This window comes from Papilio xuthus, unplaced genomic scaffold (assembly GCF_000836235.2).
Source record: "Papilio xuthus unplaced genomic scaffold, Pxut_1.1 DF826938.1, whole genome shotgun sequence".
Classification (NCBI taxonomy): Eukaryota; Metazoa; Arthropoda; class Insecta; order Lepidoptera; family Papilionidae; genus Papilio; species Papilio xuthus.
The window spans coordinates 1,266,005-1,287,599 of record NW_013531711.1 but is presented as its reverse complement, the minus strand read 5'-3'; the positions used below and the strand labels follow the sequence as shown (position 1 = coordinate 1,287,599).

The following is a 21,595-nucleotide window of genomic DNA, read 5'->3' as shown; positions in this document are numbered from 1 at the left end:
CCCCCCCCCCCCTAAACGGGTCACGTAGTATGGGTACGTTCCCTTAGTTAAAGGAATAGTAAGTCAAGTTACTATGACATAATTTGGGTTGATGCATAGATAAATAATTTTAGATATTATTAGTTAGAATCATTTGGGGAGAATTTCGTTACCAATTCAAGTGTCAAAGTGATTAGTGAGGGGACATAAACGTTGATCTTTTAATCAGGATAGTGTTGCGCCGATACACCGGCACAATGTCGGATTTTCTTTATAACAGTAAAAATTAAATACATTGCATTTAAGATATCTAAAACTATAAACCACTATCTCACAGATACCCTTTACATTAGTATCAAGAATAAAAAATATTTTATCTATTTTAAAGTTGATCTGAAACAAATAAATATTTTCTCTTAGAATAAAATTGCATTACTGTTGTACTGATTCGTATTAATTCGGTTTTAAAAGTGTATATTTTGGATAACGTACCAAATAATGGACTACGCCGGTTTGTGGTCGCTTAATTGAATTTCCTATGATCGCTCGACCGATACAGAACATTTATTAAATTATAAACCTTTGGTAGCATACTGTTTTTATAAACAATTTACATTTTCGTGTTTCAGCATATTACAAAAAAATTTCGTTCAACATTTTTTTTTTAATGAAAACATTGCAAAATACACGAACTAATTGTGCTGTAATAGTTATATTTATACTAACTGACGCCCGCGAATCAGTCTATGGAAAATTAAACAAAAACTAAATTAATAGCCATGTCTTCTTCCGGACTATGTTCTACATCTATGCCAAATTTCAGCGAGATCCATACAATCGTTCTGGAGAGAGGAGATACCTTCAAACAAACATCCATCTATCTATCCAAACATTCGCATTTATAATATAAGTAAGATTATTTTTATTAATCAAATTGTTTAACGAACCCTAGAGCTTTGTTTCATGTAAGATATATACTGCATAGTATGTGTTAGTTGGCAGGCGACGCTGGGTCATATATTATGTGGGTAACAAGCGAGTCCGCAATATTGTCTTAGAGCGACTAGAGTAAACGACATACTATGTTTTGTAAAATATGATTTTCCTAAATTTTTATAGCTTTTTTAACACAACCTTATCTTTAAAAGATAAGGTCCTGGGTTCGAATTCCGTCTTGTACCATTGTGGTTTTCGATTTTCGATTTACATATGTACATTAATTTAAGTTCTTACGGCGAAGGAAAACATCGTGATGCAACCTGGACATATCTGAGAAGATATTCAAAGATATGTGTGAAGTCATCCAACTCGCATTAGGCCAGCGTGCCGACTATCGCCTAGTCACCCCTAACTTAGGCTAGGCTCTGCGCTCCTCAGTGGGGACGTGTAGTCGGCTGATGATATAAAAAGATCTTTAACAGTTTGAATATGTAACTTCAATTAATTTAAATCATACTTTTAAGTATATGAACAAATTCATGAATAATATAGTAATCACAATATTTTAACGTAATAGATTTTACTAATTTTGTACATTGAGACTGTTGACTCTTCAATTTATATTCCACCCTGTTGACATTTTCGGAGTCAAAGTAGAAGATATCATTTCAATGCTTTTCGTGATTAAAATTTGAATTTCAAATTCATTATAGAAACAAAAGGGATCCGAAATTACGCGCCTTACATTCAACGTCTTCACTATGGCTCTTATAAGGAATTAATATTGAAATGTTATTATAAAAGAGGTAAAGTTCATTGCTACGCTTGAATATTATGATTAAATTAGTTCTTTGCATAAATTTAACTATTTTATTGAAAACTGAATAGCGCCTGTTGAAAAATAATAGCATTTATTTGTAATAAGTTTTTAGCAATCTACAAAAGTTTTTTATTTTATTTAAATTTTGCACTTCAATAGACTTCGCTGTATAATAGAGATGAGGAGTAAATCAGGAGAGTCATCGTTTGATTTTAAATCTTTTTAATTTGAAAAGCAAACCCTGTTCAATTTAAATATATGCTAACGAGGACTAAATCTAAAACTTTGATTACTCCACGTCAGTTACACGCTTAACTTCCGATGGATTCTCGCGAGACTTCGCTGTATCAGATTAGCTTCAAACTTGTTCTATCTTCCCGCAGACACTACTCAAAATGTAATTGCCAATTAAGTCATAATTCTAACACGCAGTACAATATTACAGCTTAAGATAATATTATATTACGGAATTAATTAAGCGCAATTTGCGGAAAAGATCGGGACGTGTAAAGATTTCTCCCAAGGCAAATATATCTCGTAAGGGTAAATCAAAATTACATATTATGAAAATTATGATTTAATATTCCTACGGATATTACAATACTCTGTCATGTTATGGACTAGTAAATATTTAAGTATGTGTGTGTTATGAAATTATACGTATTTTACCTCTTTGGTAGCAAAGGAGTTTGAATACTGTCAAAGACGTACTGGCTACTAAGTAGATATTTATATAGAAAGAAGATGGGGGGCGAAAAGAAAAAAATGCGCAGGAATGCAACAAATAACAGAACAATAGCAAATAAAGGAACGTCAATTTTTATACATTTGACCATTACGCTATTACATTTCTTATTTCAGTTGTTTTGTGAAAAAATCAATGGAACATTACTGTTAGGTCCATTTATACAAACCTCTATGACATTGTGTTGCGTAAGACGCAACTAAAATTGCACGGTTTTGAAAAATTACATTGCCTTGTGTATTAGGGTTTAAGTCAATCATGAGATAGTTTTGTTTCTTGAAAAAAAAGAAGCAAATTGTTTGTAGCATTGAAGAAGAAATTTAATAAGCAAGTTTAAAAGAAACATTACCATTCTAGTTTCCAGGCATATACAAAAGAAGGCATAAGAAAGAAAATAATGAGTCAAGAGCAAGGGAAAGTAGGTAAGTTGCCTTTAGCATAAACTTGTTTTTGAGTAATCAAAAGATGTTTTTCTACCTTTGAAGGTGTGCTCTTTAGAAAACGTAGCGATTATGATTCTCCACCCCAGTATCGCATACTCTTTGTGCATATTCCTTTATATTATGTCTTTCATATTGTGAGTTTGAAGTTGTTAGAACGCGAGAAAAGAACGTGGCGTATCCCACCACGTCAGGAGCGCAGTGTTGTAGCCCTTTATGTAATTATATATTAGAAACTGTAACATTATATAACACATTCTCCATGGAATCATATCTGTTTTTGACTTATTATATTATTCCTTAAATTGTGCTAAATTTAATAATTTAATTTTTAATTAAACAGTGGTAGAGCCCGCTTTAACAACTTCGCACGAATTGGTCCTGCTCGCCCGGTGAAATACCACGACCACACAAAAGACAAAAACATTCAAATTGTAAAAAAATAATGCACAAGACCTACAGTTTTTAATAGCAATACAATAAAATTGCATAACTGAATACTAATTTACTCCAATACTGAATATATATTTTTAAATATTAAACATCCCTTTAAATGACATTCGTACCTCATTTGCATTACGTGACGCGTCGACAATTATTCACAATGAATACATCTAAAATGTTAAAACAAAATTTACATACATATTTACGTTTTCATTTATTAACACGTATTGATTTGGTATTCGCATGCCTGAAGTGCATTTAGTTTGAACTGAATCGAAAAGCAAATATTAACTTCGCAAATAAAATGCGATAAAACACGGATAGATGTCCAATGAGTCCAAAATTCCAAAACTAGACTCCTAAGTTTTTATCGGAGGGGGGTCTTATTAAGATCCTGCCATTTAGAAGAAATGCAGCGATATGTGGGATTCCTATTCACTAAAACCCTCTCGGTGGCCAACATCAAGTGCGACTTCAATAGAACACATCGGAAACTTCTGCACTGAGCTTTCACAAGTCTCCAGGAAGATATCTCGTGCCTTCAAAAACCTCGCAATGTTACCCTATTCCCGGAGATATAGGTAGTTGCTTCTAATTTTAAATTATAATTTCTAAACTTTTCCTGAAAAGCTGTGAAAAAATTCAGATAACAGATGCTGAAAATAACCTCAGAAAACTCCTAATTAAAAGAATAACTTGGTGGTATAACGTTAACAATATCAAGTTCTAAGACCGTGTACAGTCAGCTGCAGAAATGTCGTAGCAGAAATACCGTAGCAGACACGATATTCAAATATATAAGTACAACAAAAAATGTCATATTAATAGATACATCCACTCTCCACAAATACATCGTCAAATATCTGAGTTCATTCAAGGTGCCCATAATTATAGTTACCGACATAGCGTAAATCATAACAAAGCATCCATGGTATGCAAAAATAACGTATCATTGAATATCATGTCTGCTACCCCATTTTTGCAGCTGACTGTACGTACAACGAAAACCTACAAAGTATAAAGTAACAATTACCTTTTTGTGAAGCTAAGTGAAACAAATACCTGCAAGTTGCAACACAAACTTGCCTTAGTTTAGCAACGAAGTGACACAGCTTGTTGCGACAAATTTATTGAACTATAACATTAACTGTACTTTCTTGCTGTTGCTATAAGATACTCAAATAGGATTATTGATTGAATTAGTTTAGAAACACAAATTGAGTATTAGTTTATTAATTTAGTACTTATTTTTAAGTCAGTAATTGGGTAGGAATTAAGGGTCTTGTGGTATTAAACCAATATGGTAGACTGACTTGTTTTTTAAATTGGAGAGATTACAGGAAATAACGTGATATGTATGATCTTTGTTATGTCTTCGTTTTCTGGTGTTAATTTAAAATTGACAAGAAAAGGAAAACCTTTTTAATTTGTATATTATTTAATTTATAAAATACAAATTTTACAAAAATTTTTTTGGTACACTATAACCTATTCTAAATTTACTAATAGTTTACCAACCACATGAATGAACGTTTATTTCTAAGTCTTATTTCTAATTTGTTTTATATACAAGATCTATTTTGCTGTTTGTTGTAAAGATATATTTATATATATTATTTCAAGTATATTTCTATTTCATTTGTCAATGAATATGGCAGTAACCTTTGGAGTAGAATATAAAATAGTCTAGAGAAAGCTGTGGAATTACTTAAACCAGATCAGACTAGACAACTACTCAGATGTTCTAATGTATTTGAAAGTATATCAAGGAACATTTACTGGTAAAAACATTTGTGGATCTCCTAATTTTGGTTCAAAACGAATGTTGACTTTCGAATCACCATCGCCTACTTCAAGAAAACTATTCCAATCTAACATCCAATAAAATCCATTTTTTCGTGGTGGTGGTAATACTGAATCTCCTGGTACCTCAGGTGCTGCACCTCCAAAAGAATCTTCTAGATCAGAAATCGATGCACCCTGGTCATTATCTGCCGCGGGTACAGCATCTTTAAACTCACTTGCTACAGTAGTTGCCACTTCTGTAGTAATTATATCATTGGCAGAATCTTTGTTATTCGTACTTTCATTAGTCTGCCTTTTATTTTGTTCTAAGTTAAAAATGATTTTTTCATCATCTATCGGACTTGGACCCTTGTTTAGCGGTATAACTTTCACTGAATCATAATCTATAGGCTCGTAGTTTGGCGTTGCGGTGACTGCTTTCGGCTTTCTAGGTTTTGGCATATCATAAGGGAATATTGTATCCTTTATTTCAGATGGCGATGTTTCTAATTCGAATGGATATTGTGGTGGTAACGGATCATATAAGAAATTAGTTTGAGAAGCAACACTAGTTTTAGTTGAAGTAGATTTGGTATCTGATGGTGATATCAAGTCATAAGCTAGCAATATACTTTCAGGTAATTCAATAGATCCATCCACGACCTTGGCTGGAGGTGGTAAAGGTTTAAAACCATCTAGGGGCAACAAAAAATTGTCTTGGCCTGGTTTTCCTTCCAAACCATGCGCTTTTAGAAATGCTTGTAACTCCGCTGGGAAATCTTGTTTGAAGATGTCGTTTAAATTGTTCGCCTTGGTGTTTTCTGCAGACTTTGGTGTAGTTGGTGGTCTCTTTGTTACCTTAGGTTCTTGTACAATTTCAACACGAGGTGGTCTTGTATATAATTCTTGTAACGATGATCCATCACGAGGGGTATATGGGAGGACTACTGCTAGTTTGGTGCTACCACTTTTAGTTGTACTTTCAACAGTTGTTACATCTGCTGGTGGCAAAGTTGTTATATTTAACACCTGAGTTTGTGTTGTAATTTCTTGGTGTTTACTTTCTTCGTTTTCCATTTTACTTAGTTGTATAGTGTTTTTCGCATCTTCATCTCTTAAATCATTAAGTAGTTGTAATATTTCATCTCGTGTTAGTCTTGGTAATAGGGTATTGGTTTTTAATATACTCTCTACTTGTTTCACCGTTTTTTCTACGTCCACCGCTCCTTGCGATATGTTGCTGTAGATCAGTACCACGAAGAGGAAGATTAACTTCATTTTCTGCAATAAAGAGAAATAAATTGTTAAATGTCTGTTCGCAGCTTTATTATCAATGGTATTATCTTACTAATATTATAAATTCAAATGTTTGGATGGATGGATTAATGTTTGTTTGAATTAATCTCCAGTACGGCTACATGAAATTTAGCATAGATGTAGACATAGCCTGAAAGAACACATAGGCTACAAATTAAGTTTTTTTTATGCGCGCAGACGTAGGCACAGCTAGTTGGAGTCTAAAAATATTTTCAACTAAATCGTTGTTAAAGCTAAGAGATACTGCATCCTTACGCAGTTTGTACGCTAAATTATTGCTTATATTGGACACTCGAATTATTAACTATACGGTATTGCGCATATATTACTTGAATGTCCGTTCATTTGTCGGAATATCTATAGCACTGCAATACTACGCATTTAGTAACAAAGACATTGTTTGTATAAAGGTTATTTGTCACTGATATCTGTTATTTCCAATGTTTATTGTCAATTGCGTATGTCAACATCAACCGATCCTTTTACCTACGGAGGGTCGGCACTACTACGATTGCGTATGTTTCTAAAAACGTCCATTGATTTTGCATATCTTACTTCTTACGAATATTATAAATTAGAATGTTTAGATGGATTGATGGTTGTTTGTTTGAAGGTATCTCCGGAACGGCTGAAAGGATCTCGTTGAAATTTGGCATAGATGTAGAACATAGCCTGAAAGAACACATAGGCTACTAATGTTTTTTTTTAATTCCGCACGAACGGAGTAGGGGGCGATCGCAAGTGTGTCATAATTAAGATGACATAAATTGATAAACTTTTCAGTACCTATTGTCTTCCATTAACGTATTGTACAATAAGTGTGCCAAAATTGAATAAATTATGGTAAACAATGAAGTTAAAATTCAATACTCTCTATGATTGTGAAATTAACTTTTGACTCATCGACGTTATAACTTTGTACATTTAAACTTAGCTGTTTTATAAAACATATGTTATATTTATGGTACACTCCTTCCCTTTTTTTTTCTACCAGAGAGGAATGCTTTATGCATACTCGGGGGACGCGGTAGTTATGTGGGATTCTCCTCCATAGCGGAGGCATACCCACTAAACCCCTCTGTTCCTCCAACGCATCGGGAAGGACCACGGGCACGCTTTCGCTCTCATTCGCGGCCCTGTCAGCGCCAGCTGCCGAGGCAGCTCCCTCTAGGGGGGAGGCAGCCCTCAGTCGCCGGTGATGGACTATTATTGTACAGCCCTGAAAAGTTATTGATCTAGGTATGATGTTATAATGCACGGGTAGTAAGTAATAAATTCCTAGAAGACCAACAGGAAGGTTTTTCACGAGAATGTGTGTGAAATTATTATTATTACCTTTTAAAGTCATTCGTTTTCTTCCTCGCAGTATTATAAAATAAAATCAATAAACCAAGACGATTTATTTAATTTTTTGTGAGGTCATAAAAAAAGAGTGTATTAACAAGCCCATTGCCATCGACTCGTCGAGTTCTATAAAAACCAAAAAAGTCTTAGTGGCCAATAATCAAATACGTTAGTATTTAGTAACTAAGCATAAACTTCTTGGAAAATTATGTTATATGAAACTTTGAGGCGTGTCGAATTCCAGCAAGCTATTGACTTCGACCAAACTAAATTAACCAGCATGCACTGGATAACTTTACCGTAGCAAGTTCCCATATGATGTTTGGTAAATCAATTTACATCGCAGAATATTTAATTGTAACATTCAACAGTCTTAAGATGATAAACGTGTACCGGCTTCGCTCCATCTATATATAAATAGTCGAGCTTCGGTGGCTCAGGGGTTAAAGCACATGACTTGTAATCTGCAGGTCCTGGGTTCAAATCCCGCTATGTACCAATGTGTTTTTGAGTTCCGATTTTCATATGTACATTTATCCGACGTTCTTACGCTGAAGGAAAACTTCGAGATCCAACCTGCACATATCTGCGAAGTAATTTAAAGATATGTGTGAAGGCAATCAACCCGCATTGGGCCCGCGTGGTTTACTATGGCCTAATCACCTCTAACTTAGGGTAGGCTCCTAGCGGCGGGGACGTATAGTGAGCTGATGATGATGATATATAAATAAAAAATAATGTTTGTATGTTTATCCTCTATGTAATCCCAAAAATTGATTATATTTTGTTCCTCGGTGTTCCCGCTGCTCACTTGCCCCCTTCTGTTATAAAAAAAAATGTATTGTTAGAGGATAATATTACTAGCTTCTGCTGCTTCGTAGTATTATATAATGCCTGTAGCCTTTAAGGATACGAAAATGGGACATAGAATTCGTTATATATTAATATTTCGGTGTCGTGTAATGAGTCTATCTGTTTGACGCTTCGATAGAATGAAACAAATCCTTATAGTTATCGTTAACTAGCTGTTACCCGCGACTCTTTCCGCGTGAAATTAAAAAACTTAGTAAGTAGCCTATGTGTTCTTCCAGCCTATGTTATATGTGTGCTAAATTTAATCAAAATCCATTAAGCCGTTCCGGAAATATCTTCAAACATCCATCCATCCATATGAACATTAGCCTTTATAATATTAGTAAGATATAAAAAGAAGATAGTTTTGTACGATTGTTTGGTTCAAGGTCACTTATACAAAGATCCATAAATAACTTGATCGGTGAAATAAATTTAGTAGTTTTTAAACTTAATATAGACCAAAAACAAATATTTGTATAGTGTAAAAGAGCGTTAAGGGTTATAAAATGCTTATAGTTCTAACACTTAACTCGTTTTCGTAATTTATAAAACGCGATGTTATTATAAATATCTAACAAGCGTATACAAATCACTCATGTTGCGAACAACTTTAATTGGTTATCGCAGTAAAAATAAACTTAACGGCAATTTTATTGGATCGATCTTTTCATTCTACAACAACGCGTTAGTATATTTTTATTTAATAATAAAAAATACAGATAAAAAAATGAAGGAGTAATTTTTTAAATAAAAAGTATTTTGATTAGCGACTTGCTGGCGCTCGTTACTCCGTCCGAGTGGCATTCAAAAAAACTTAATTAGTATCCTACGTGTTCTTCCAGATTATGTTCTATATATATGTCAAATTTCATAGAGATCCGTTCAGCCGTTCTGGAGATACCTTCAAACATCCATCCATCCAAACATTCACATTTATAATAGGAATTGAAAATAGCCTTCAGTTCAATTGAATACAATTTAAAGACAATGCTTCCAAAAGAAAATTATACAAAAGAATCATCTCAAATCAAAGAACATTGTCAAGAAATAGAAAAAGTTTAAGAACATTATTAAAACAATCATGACTTCTAAGATCCCTTCCTTCGAACGAAAGCTTACGAAGTTACAAAAATTTATACACCCCCATTCAATTTCCTTCGATATCCTTTAAACAACGCGAGTTTCATTCATTTCCAGATTTCGAGAAACTTTTTGGGTCAATATTTAGTTTGTGTAACTTTCCTTTTGTGCCGTAAAGTTGGTGGCTTAATTATACAGTGAAATGAAGAATTTATTTGGTTATTCAATAAAAGATAAAACCGCCTGGCCGGTTGCGTAATCGGTACACCGCGCCGGCTTCGTTACCAAGTTATCGGTCCTCTTTGCAAAACATTTACAATTGAGTGTTTCGCGACTTGACTTACAATTTAAATTACATGAAAAACAATAGCGTCTTATCTAAGCAGAGTTCCAAGAAATAAAATCTAAGATTTACAGTAAAATTAACAAAATGTAGAGTCCAATACTATTACTAGCATTATGAACGCGAATGTTTGAATGGATGGACCTCCAGAACGACCACATGGATATCGCTGAAATTTGGCACAGATGTAGAACATAGCTTGGAAAACACATGGGCTACTAATTAAGTTTTTTATATTTTCGTGCGGACGGAGTCACGGGCGACAGCTAGTATACAATATAGAAAAAAAATACAGCATGAAAGGATTCTAGCAATATTTGTATCTTTTCTTTAGTAAGTCCAAATACCTGGACCATCGGGATTTTTTTTTTTGACTTGAAAATTAAAAGAAATCCGCTAGTTATTTTTAGTGTTATAAGCAAAACAAAATGTCATACTATACATTCTTAAAATATTCAAGTTATTATGTAAACTGATATAAGAAAGTAAGCCAATGATATGTGTTCGGAATGCAGATTTAATGATATGGCTATTCATAATATCGTCTACAAATTACGTTAGAGTAGACGAAGCGTGCAGACACGACTCGTTGCGATTTGATATCTTGATTTAGTGAAACTGCACTTAGAAAGCGCATATCGGCGTTACCGTGAAGCGTTTGTGATCTACATATTTTTACTACTGTGACATTCGTAGTAAATATGACACACGATTGATAGTAAGGTGGAATACATAGAAAGACTTTATCCCACTTATCTTATAAATGCGTTTAAGTATAAACGCGTCTTTTGATGTTATCATCAGCTCCATTGAGGGGTTCTGAGCCTACCCTAAGATAGGGATGTTAAGGCCATAGTCAACTTTTGTTACTAACAGTAATTCTATCTATATTATTAGTTCGCATTCTTACCAATGGAGGAGGCTACTCAGCTACATGACACATCACCATTTAAAACAACTAATTAATTTGTAATAATACTATATTATGTCATTTCAAATTAAATCTCATTATTATTATTATTTTGATCACAGCTTTATACCTGTAAATCAGTTTAGTGGCTGTTGAGCCTATTTATTGAAAACTATCGAATCTCTAAAACATTAGTATATGGCAACATTTAATATTTAAAAAAAAACCGACAACTTTTTTCTTTTATTTTTCACGTACGTCTTGCTAGGTCAGTAGAAAGAAGGTCAAAAACGTCAATTTATTTATTAAGCTGGCAACCTCGGACAAAGAATTAGTATAGCTATTCAAAGGGGGTACGCTGTCAGTATCTTCGGAACCTTGCCTAAAGTGACTCCTTTTAATAATATATTTTAGTAAATTATTCGTTTATAATATTTTATTTAATATCATAGATTTAAGGCTCATTTTATTCCAATTATTTATTTATAATATTGTTTGATTAAGTTAGTTTTTTGCTGGCCCTTATGTTTTAGCTTATTGATATTTGAATATTACACGAACATCATTGTAGTATATTTAATTCGTGATGTTAATCACTATAGTAAATTACCTCTGTTTTTTAATGTTTAAAAAAACACAGATAGTATGTTTTTAAACATGTGTTTCGGTAGTGGAAACCCGTAGTAGGTAACAAGCAACCGAAGTGATATAAGGCCATGCGAACGAACTCGCCATTGAAAGTGAAAGGCCTACTCGCACGTTTGTATTTCGTCTCTACTTATATTTACAATGGATCGTTTGCAGTAATCATTTACACTGTCGCTTTTGTATTTATGTTTACGACACCTTGTCGAAGAAAAGCGTCAATGCACAATGTTAATGAAAATATTTCAATATAAACATTTTTTAGTTGTAGAGTCTTCTACAATGTTATGAAATTACATACGGCCATGGCTGAGAATTAATTTTACGTGGATGTAATGGGTCCATATAATTTAAGAATATCTAATCTGTCTATAGAATTAATGAGCGTAATTGTTTCCGTTGCTTGCAACGAATATACAGTTTATTTTTGTCTTGATGTTCGCAAATCCTCATTTCTGGGTAATCCGAAACGGCTGGACAGATTTGAACGGAAGTTTTACTAAAAGGTAATAAATAGGTAGGTACTGTTATGTGTAGGAGTAACTTAAGTCATGTTTTTCGATGTTTCTAATCGTGTAGTTCCCAATTTCCTGACAGTTAGTGTATACGAAGTCTGTTCCGATTGTAAAATGCCGGAATTCTTATTGTGACGGCCACAAAATATAATCAGACTAAAACACTATTTTTTTTTTAATATTAGCAGATTTCTTTTTTTACATTTACTAATTTTGCTTTTACCGTTCCAACTAAGCTCTAGGCTTGTGCTAGGATATGGTTTACGAAAATAGTCGAATGGCGGGGTTCGAACCCCCGACCTCGTGATTGGAAATCCGTACCCTTTACCATTAGACTATTGACGCTTAAAGTCTTACTTTGCATGATGCTTTACTAAAAACAATTCAAATCATCGAGTAAAATTTACAAGAATTAAATAATAAACGCGTATAACAGTCAAGCAAATAGTAAGTAATTAAATTTGCTTCACATCGTAGTTTGAAATTGTACACATCTGTGTTGTATTGTTTATTTAACAACTTTGAACTGGGGACCCTTTAATTTGACGTCAGCATTTCGGCAATGAATCTTGACATTTAACGCACACACGCAAACACACCCACACTTATAGATATAGCGAAAAGCGTATGCTTCTAAAGTTCGAGGCGTTAAATCAAGTTTTGAAATGGTTTGTGTTTAGTTAATTTAATTTATGCCAAACTTGTCGTATTTAATTATAAATACAATATTACTGTTGTCATATTGTACGGAGATTTCGGGATTTTTTTACTTTATTAAAAAAATGGACTGTATACTTAAAAATTAACTGAACCCTACTGCTTTCATCTTGAAGTTAACATAGTCATTTACACAGCCAATATGTACGTTAAGCACTTGACTTGCAATCTGCAAATCCTGGGTTCGAGTCCCGCCATGTACCATTTACATATGTACATTTATCCGACGTTGTTAAGATGAAGGAAAACATCGTGATGCAACCTGCACGTATCTGATAAGAAATTCAAAGATATGTGTAAAGTCAACCAAGCCACACTTGACCAGCGTGGTTGACTATGACCTAGTCGCCTCTAACTTAGGGTAGCCTCCGAGGGAGTGGGGACGTATAACGAGCTGATGATGACACGTAAAAAATATGTTACCATTCAAAAATGTTTTTTACACGCTTTTTTCCGTGAAAATAGACGATTACTTTAGAGAAATGAATTACTAGTTCGTGCTTCTATAATAAAGTTTCTTAAAAGTTATTTAGTGAGTAAAAAAATAAGCTTTTGCTATGGCATGAAGAATTCATCAAAGAATATTGTTTATATTATTTGATGGATGCCATATTTTGTTAGAAAACACCTGCTCATGTTTTCATAACTTATGTATTTTTATTATATTCTAAGCTTAAATAAAATATCGTGTACTTATTTTGTAACTTATGTTCATACTTTTTTAAACAAAACGAGGTGGAACTTAGATCATTTTTTCATTACATTTTTTTAAATTTACATTATGATAATAAAATAAGTATTTAATAATCTTATTTGTTAGCAAATTATGTATCGAATGTTGCATTATTTACTAATTATTCCGCAAATAAACTTTACCCCCAATTTTTAACCCCAACGGTAACATCATTTGTAATCGATACGTCTTTAAAATTGTAACATTAGTCATCGTTACAACGTTACTACTTTCGTACATCTCCACCGTGCTGTACCTTTAGGCCTTCCGCACACAAGGAAATAGTCAAAACATTTTCGATATTGTATGGATGATTTGTGATAATCGCGTTGCTCCGTACACACTACATTGAATCGTGGCCGCGATTTGTCTATTCGTTCAGTACAGGCATAGCGACAAAATGTCAACTGTAAAGATGTTTTTTTGATATCTCCTGAACTCCAAGACGCTGAAATTTGGCATAGACGTAGAACATAGTCTGGAAGAACACATAGGCTACTGACAAAGTTATTTTTTAATTTCACGGTTGACGGCTAGTATCAACATAAACCAATGAAACACGATTTATTAACGTATTAATTAGGACAAGTTTGACTGTTTTAATTAATACCTACGAATGTCAAATATAATGGGGGTATTAATGTTCTATTTATAGATTTAAAGACTTAATCAACGGCCTCACAAATGCAAAGGATCGTTAAATACACGTGCATTCGTATTACTAACGAATTCATTGTCGCTTTAAAATACATTAATACTTAAACACAGTCTGTGCACGGCTTTATAGTCTGCATGCTAATGAAACTCAGTGTGCGTTATTATTTTCAAAATTAAAGAAATTATTTGTTTTTTGAAGTCAACCAACCCGCACTTGGCCAGCGTGGTTGACTATGGCCTAATCACCCTTAACTTAGGGTATGCTCCGAGACCCTCGGTGGGGACGTATAGTGAGCCGATGATGATGATTTGTTTTTAACTTTTTTTTGAGTTCCAAATGAGCAGGGGGAACACCGAGGTGTTCATCGACGCCCATGGATATCTGCAAGACCGGAGAAACCGCAGATACTTTGCTGGGCTCAGATATTTACATAATATTTATTTGAAATCCGTTAATACGATTGCTATCAATTATGATACTTCTATACTTCTATATTATGAAAAAAAAAAACAGACATCTTTCTAATATTATAAATGCGAATGTTTGGATGGATGCATGTATGTTTGAAGGTATCTCCATAACGGCTGAATAGACCTCGAATTTAGCATAAAGCGTAGTCTTAAAGAACAGTACTAATAAGTAATAAGTTGTTATTAAATTTCGCGCGGACGGAGTCGCTGGCGATAGCTAGTTAATACAGAATTAATTTTATAGACAACCCGTATGCAATAAGATGAGAGTTAAGTTCGCTGACGTCATAAACAATACGTCGTCGCATGATCTAATTGGAAAACAAAGCAACCGATTGTACTTTTTAAGGGAACAAGGACTCGTGAATATTGATGAGACTTACAATACAAATCTTTTCATTTAACAAATGATAATGTAGATTATATTTAAATCAATCATCATCATCAGCTCACTATACGTCCTCACCGAGGGGCTCGGAGCCTACCCTAAGTTAAGGGTGATTAGGCCATATTCAACCACGCTGGCTAAATGCGGGTTGGTTGACATCACACATATCTTTTAATTTCTTCTCAGATATGTACAGGTTGCATCACGATGTTTTCCTTCACCGTAAGAACGTCGGATAAATGTACATATGTAAAATCGGAAATCGAAAAACACATTGGTACATGTTGGGACTCGAACCCAGGACCTGCAGATTGCAAGTGAAGTGCTTGACCCCTGAGCCACCGACGCTCTCATTACATCATATTTTAATATTGATGTAATACATGACATGCACGTTGATAATGAAATTATACGATTTCATCTTCAGTTCGTATTGAAATTTATTTAATATACAAAAAAAATATTATTGTTTTTGTATAATGTAATCCGATTACCACAGCCAGATTAAAAGCAAATGTAAATTTAATTGTTAAAATTATTACAAAAAAAAACCGCATTAATTAGATTTTTATATACGAGCTGTCGAATGAAAGAAGTCGAGTTTATTTCCCTTTGTTCCCTTTTTCTTTGTTTCGAACTTTTTGCACTACTTACTTGATTACATAATTGCGTCATTGGACGTTTAAAGAAAGAATTTCCTACAACCTTTTAGACTTTTTTAATAAAAATTTCTTTTAATAAAAAATCTTGGAAAATACTTTATGAATAAAATTTAATAAAAATTGCTGATTTATACTTATAACTTATACTTCTAAATGGTAAACAGATATTTTAAATATTAGTAATACAAAAATAAAATTTCCGAATGACTACCTGTACTCGTAAACATTATCTCGGAGTGTCGAGTTTAAATTCATTTTGCACAAAAATTTGTCAAAATTAGTCACAATAATAAAGAAATTAATATGCATACCCAAGAAGATATGTTACGCACAATTTATATAGTAAATACTCTATTTGAACATTTGCACGCTATACCTAAAAAAATTGTAAATTTTTTTTATAAATTTAACAAGTTTTTGTCATAGTAAAACTTTAATTTTAAATATTATACAATATAGTAACAAAACACGATTTAAAAATGATGTAACTTCACACAAAATGAACCTACCGTGGCGTCACAGTATAAAGGCACTTTCACAGCACTAGCATTCGATGTTCCCAAGTCACTACTGCGCAAACGCAGCGATTCTGCACCTCCCCCTACTTACCTGTTACTTCGTATGTTGCTAGTGAAGGTAAGGTTCTTAGTACTAATTATGTAATTTTAATCACTTATTCAAGGTGGGATTATGGTAAAAATGTAGACGTCATTTGGTTATAATGCGATGAATCATGTGATCCCAGAATATCGTATGGTGTACTTTAGATATGTAACTTTAAAAAAAATGTGTAGAATACTTTAAGACGATGATTTTAATCTAATCCACCTTGTAAGTTAACCTTCTTTTTGACCTCCATTGCTTATAACAAAAACAGTACATTCAGTTCAGGCTATAAATTTTGATCAAGAGAATCGAATTATTCGATAAAATAACTAGCAGATGTCCGTACGAAATAAAAAAAACTATCAATACTAGATGTCACATGGAGATAGTGTAGCTTCCCAACAGCGAAAGAATTGTTTGAATTGGTTAAGTAATTTCGGAGCATATTCAATACAAACAAGGCATCAAATTATTGTATTGGACAAATTAATTCGAATCTTGAATTAGCAAGAAGAGAATTTTATGCAAATTTTTTAACCTTAGTCATTTGTCGAATTTTTTGAGATAATGATGATAAAGTTATATGACGAAAAACATAATTGCCTGACCTTTTCAAAATGTTGTAAGACTGCAAATTGTATCTTGACGAAACATTACATACATACACGCGAATAATGAATGTTGCCATCCTTTAAATATTCTTGAAAAAACCTGACATAATATGTTTTTAATACTTATGTTGCTTTAGTGGAAATTCTCGAGTAAAATCCGTTAATACAAAATCCGTAAATCTTTAGATGCATCTGGATAAGGTAAGTGATTGCACGGCTAAGTTTAGACGTTCAGAATACTAGGTCGATATTTAAAAGACGTCATTCGATTCATATTATTTCCCCAGAGTAGTTTTTTTAATACTATATGTTTATAAGAGGAAAAGGAAGGTGAAAGCGATCGTTGTAGTCGCGTTGACATCGTTACGGAAGTGTTGTAACAGATTACGCAATAATATTTAATGACGATGTCAGTTGTTTACAAAACGTCATATTAAGTTTTACTCAGAGAACTCAAAAGACTGGGACAAAATTATAAGACTATTTTTTCCTCAAAATATATGCTAAAAACGTTTTTATTTTCAAAAATAAAAGTGAATTAAAATAGATAAAAATTGGAAAAGAGGTCAAATTATTTTAATAAAAACTCATCCAAAACAAAATGAATGACTAAGTATGGATGAATTTAGTTAAAGTTAATGTATACAAAAGAATTAAAACCCTTTAAAAACTAGACTGACTGATGCTCTAATAAATGCATAGCGCCATCTATTATCTACGTTTTAAAACAATAACTTTTATTTTCTTTAGTAAATAAATAGTAATAAAAAAGTGTTTGTGATGATCTTGTTCGTGGTTTTGATTTGAATTTGTTTTGAGATTTTAGAATTTCATCTCTCACGTCCTGTGTGTGTGTTTTCACAAACATAAAAACAAATTTACATACGCTCGAAAAACATTATGCCCTCTTTGTAGTCGGGTAACAATAGCCACCAATTTTCGCTGAGGATATTATTTTATGTTCTTGTACATGAATTATATTCTTGGAAAGATTTATTACATTTTGAACAATTTGATCATTTACTTTGTATTTATTTATAGTTGCTAAGACTTGTTGGATTTCATTAACATTGCCCAATTAAGAATTACGAAGGCAAACAGCCGAAAGTATAAGTTGCTATTGAATTCATCTAGGCGCTGTTTTGTTTATTGGGAGTTTGTTATCAAAGTAAACTTAACTTTATTCATAACTGATTGAAGATGGGAATATTTCGAAGAAAATATATTTATTGACGTATTTTCATGAGGTTAATTAATTAAGTTTACTTTTGATTTAGTAATATAAGTGTTTGTTACTCGAGACGGTTTATAATTTGGATTAAGTTGATGGAATTAAGTCAAGCTTTGTGTATATTCAGTTATCTCAAAAATAATTCTAGAACGTTTTATTTAATGGTCGAATATATTTAAAAGAAAAAAATATTTGCATTTTATTCTAAATAAAATGCGATTCATACAAATTAAGAAACTGCTTCCTTTTGGAGTCGATTAAAATAAGAAAATTTATCTACAGACTTCTAGAATGGACTTAAAGTATCGACAGCTTATTTTAATTTAGACTAAGTGCAACGATATACAACCATTATTCATGAAAATTTACGTCAAAAGCATTTGCATTAATTAAAATAAGGACGACTTTAAATTCGCCCTAAGGCTGACAAATCTCAATTTCGTCACATAATTCGGCAACAATGTTTAAATAATAATTAAGTTTCTTATTAATTTACATATTTAATATTTGGTTTCTTACTCGCTTGTACATATATTTAACTACACGACTTTCAAACTTTCAAAATTTATTTATTTTAAAGGTAGAGTTTTAGCGCCTGCAAATTTAGTAGCTGCAATGTAAAGCTTGTGATTTATTTAAATCATTTCCTAAAGGCGTTACATTTTTTTTAAAGCTTTTAACCTTGTCATGTCAAACTGACCCATACAAGAGTCTAATGAAGGCTGATCACCAGAAAATTTTGTTTAGTAAAACTTGTTAAGATTTATTTAGTTCTAGGGCTCTCTCTGTAAACATTATTTGGTACTTTAATCACAAATCTAGGATGTCAATTCAATTCTACTTTTGTCTCAATAAGTTGAATAGGCAGCCACGAAGTTAACGGTAATAATAGAGAAACTGAATTCGGGTAACAATGCTCCGAATAAAGGAAATCACTATACTAACAATACTATTGTTATATAAAAAATACGTCACAATTTCCCCTTTATCAAGTTCAGAGTGTGTGATCGTTAAATAACTTTATTTATAAGATGTCGAAATAAAAAGAAATGTGGGGATGTTTTTAACAATGAGTATAAGCTTATACGATGATCCACCAAATCCATTATCTATGGTGAATAGAATTTTTTTGGTAAATATTGTCTTTGAAGATGAAGCAAATAAAAGTGAAGTAATGTTTTAGAGTCAAAAAGAAAGAAAAAATCTTTTGGATTTTTTCAAAACGATAAAGGGAAAAAAATAAGTTTTGGTTGTTATTTAGGGCCGGCACAGTGTCCCCACCGCGGCAAGCATTGCGAAGCATCCTTATATCGAAAAGACAAACGATAATGTTTCAAAAAATGGGACCAAATGACACGCGACACCTTTCGAAGAAAAAAAAGAATTATGAAAATTGGACCTCTAGGGGCGGAGTTATCAACGAACAAAAATTAAAACACACAAAGACGAAGTGAGAACCTCCTCCTTTTTGAAGTCGGTTAAAAATCACGAATACATTTTTAATTTTAAATGACACATTAACGAAGCACGTAAAATTAAACGAGTAAACATCAATCAAGTTTTATTACTTAGTAAATCTTATTATAACGATCCCTTATCTCGGTCAATCACAGAGTTGTTATGTATTAACTCACTCTGCAAGTGTTTATGTCCTCCATAAACTCTACATCTAGTGGCATTAGAAGCTACATTAATGACAAACATTCATGTACGTAGATATGATAAACCTAGCTGTTGCTCGCGACTCCGTCACGCGAAATGAAAAAAAAAATAGTAGCCAATGTGTCTTCCAAACTACATCTACGCGTATATAAATTTCAGCGAAATCTATGCAGCCATTCATCTAAGTATTACCATTTATTGACATGATTTCGCTAAAATAGCGAAGTGACCACTGTCCTTAGACATCCGCAAAAATGTCCTACTTTTTGAAATAGAATATTTTTTTCCATTACCGAGTTCTGTCTCGAGATTATTTAAAGAAATCCTTCCGAATAAAGACAATTCTAGTTCCGACTTAAGTTCAGAAATTGAAGTAGTCAGTAAAGTAAGTCGAAATTATTTTGCAAAAGTAATAAGACAAAACAACAATAGAAAAGGAAATTAAATAGAATGTCGTAGATAAAATAAAGCCTGAAATTTGTCATTAATTACCAGATATAAAGTACACAATGTAAAGACGTTCAACCGACATATAACGAGAAACATACCTGAGCGTGCTGTACAGTCAACTGCATAAATAAGTACACATTTGAGACACTTCTATAAGTTTCCAGTTTTAAAAATACGAATACACGTATTCATAAATAACGTCGTATGCATGGTCGCAACCAAACAGATGAAAACGTGCATACATATTTTTAAATCTGAAGTCATATACCTGTATATAGAAACCTGTTTCTGAAGCTGTGTAAATGTTTATATGTTTATGTAGCTGACTGTACAAATAGTTTCCATTGTTTTGTCACGGTCGGCGTAATTACATCGCTGTAGGATGAAATTTACGGTATCTCTACACGGCATTGCGTAAACAGAAACTTAATAGATAGAAATAGGATTTATTAGTACGTGGCGTATTAGTATACTAGTTAGTGTATGTGACTTCGTTTATATTGAGGATGAATTAAAAAATAACACCTTATTTATATTGAAAAACGATTTGAAATTTCAATGAATACTACTGAAGGACATTTTTCGATGATGTAAATTGGAAATTGGAAATGTTAATTGGACATTATGAACACTTTTGTTCAAATATTTTACACAAAATCGAAAAAAAATATTATAAAAAGACGACCAAAACTGTATGAGTGTTACTGTTTACTTTACGGTTTAGTTTACAATGTCCCATCCCGATTGTATACGAATGTATTTAGCAGTATATAATGATTGGCTCTAGTAGGCCTACAATGACATTAGGAATTATTGGCACGATATGTTTTATTGACCAATGAAGCAAATACAATATCGGAATGATATCTATAGGTATACTATTGCTCATAGACCTCGGGCGATGTCCGATCTGTGAGCGTAATTGCCTACGGGTGGCCAAAATAACTTGCGCCGGTAAATCCGAAGGCATTATTACGTGATCATAATTCGTAACAACATACCAATTATGGAGTATTTCTTCTGTCTACTATAACCGTGGCTTTCTATAGCCGTAATGTACAATGACATATTGTTTTTGAATAGATTTTTTAATTGAATTTCAAGATAAATCTCACTAATATTATAAATGCGAAAGTTTGAATGGATGTATGGATGTTTGTCAGAAGGTATCTCCAGAACAGCTGCATAGATCTCATTGAAATTTGGTATATGTAGAACATAATCAGTAAGAACACATAGGCCATTG

General features: G+C 32.8%; 1 protein-coding gene across 1 annotated transcript; it reads right to left on the bottom strand.

Annotated features, from left to right (window-relative positions):
• Positions 1–4,786: 4,786 nt before the first annotated feature.
• LOC106121622 (uncharacterized) lies at positions 4,787–16,319 on the bottom strand. The gene is given in 2 exon segments (NM_001312394.1): positions 4,787–6,433; positions 16,299–16,319. A coding segment is annotated over 1 exon segment (1,299 nt). The 5' UTR covers positions 6,431–6,433; positions 16,299–16,319; the 3' UTR covers positions 4,787–5,131.
• Positions 16,320–21,595: the final 5,276 nt, after the last annotated feature.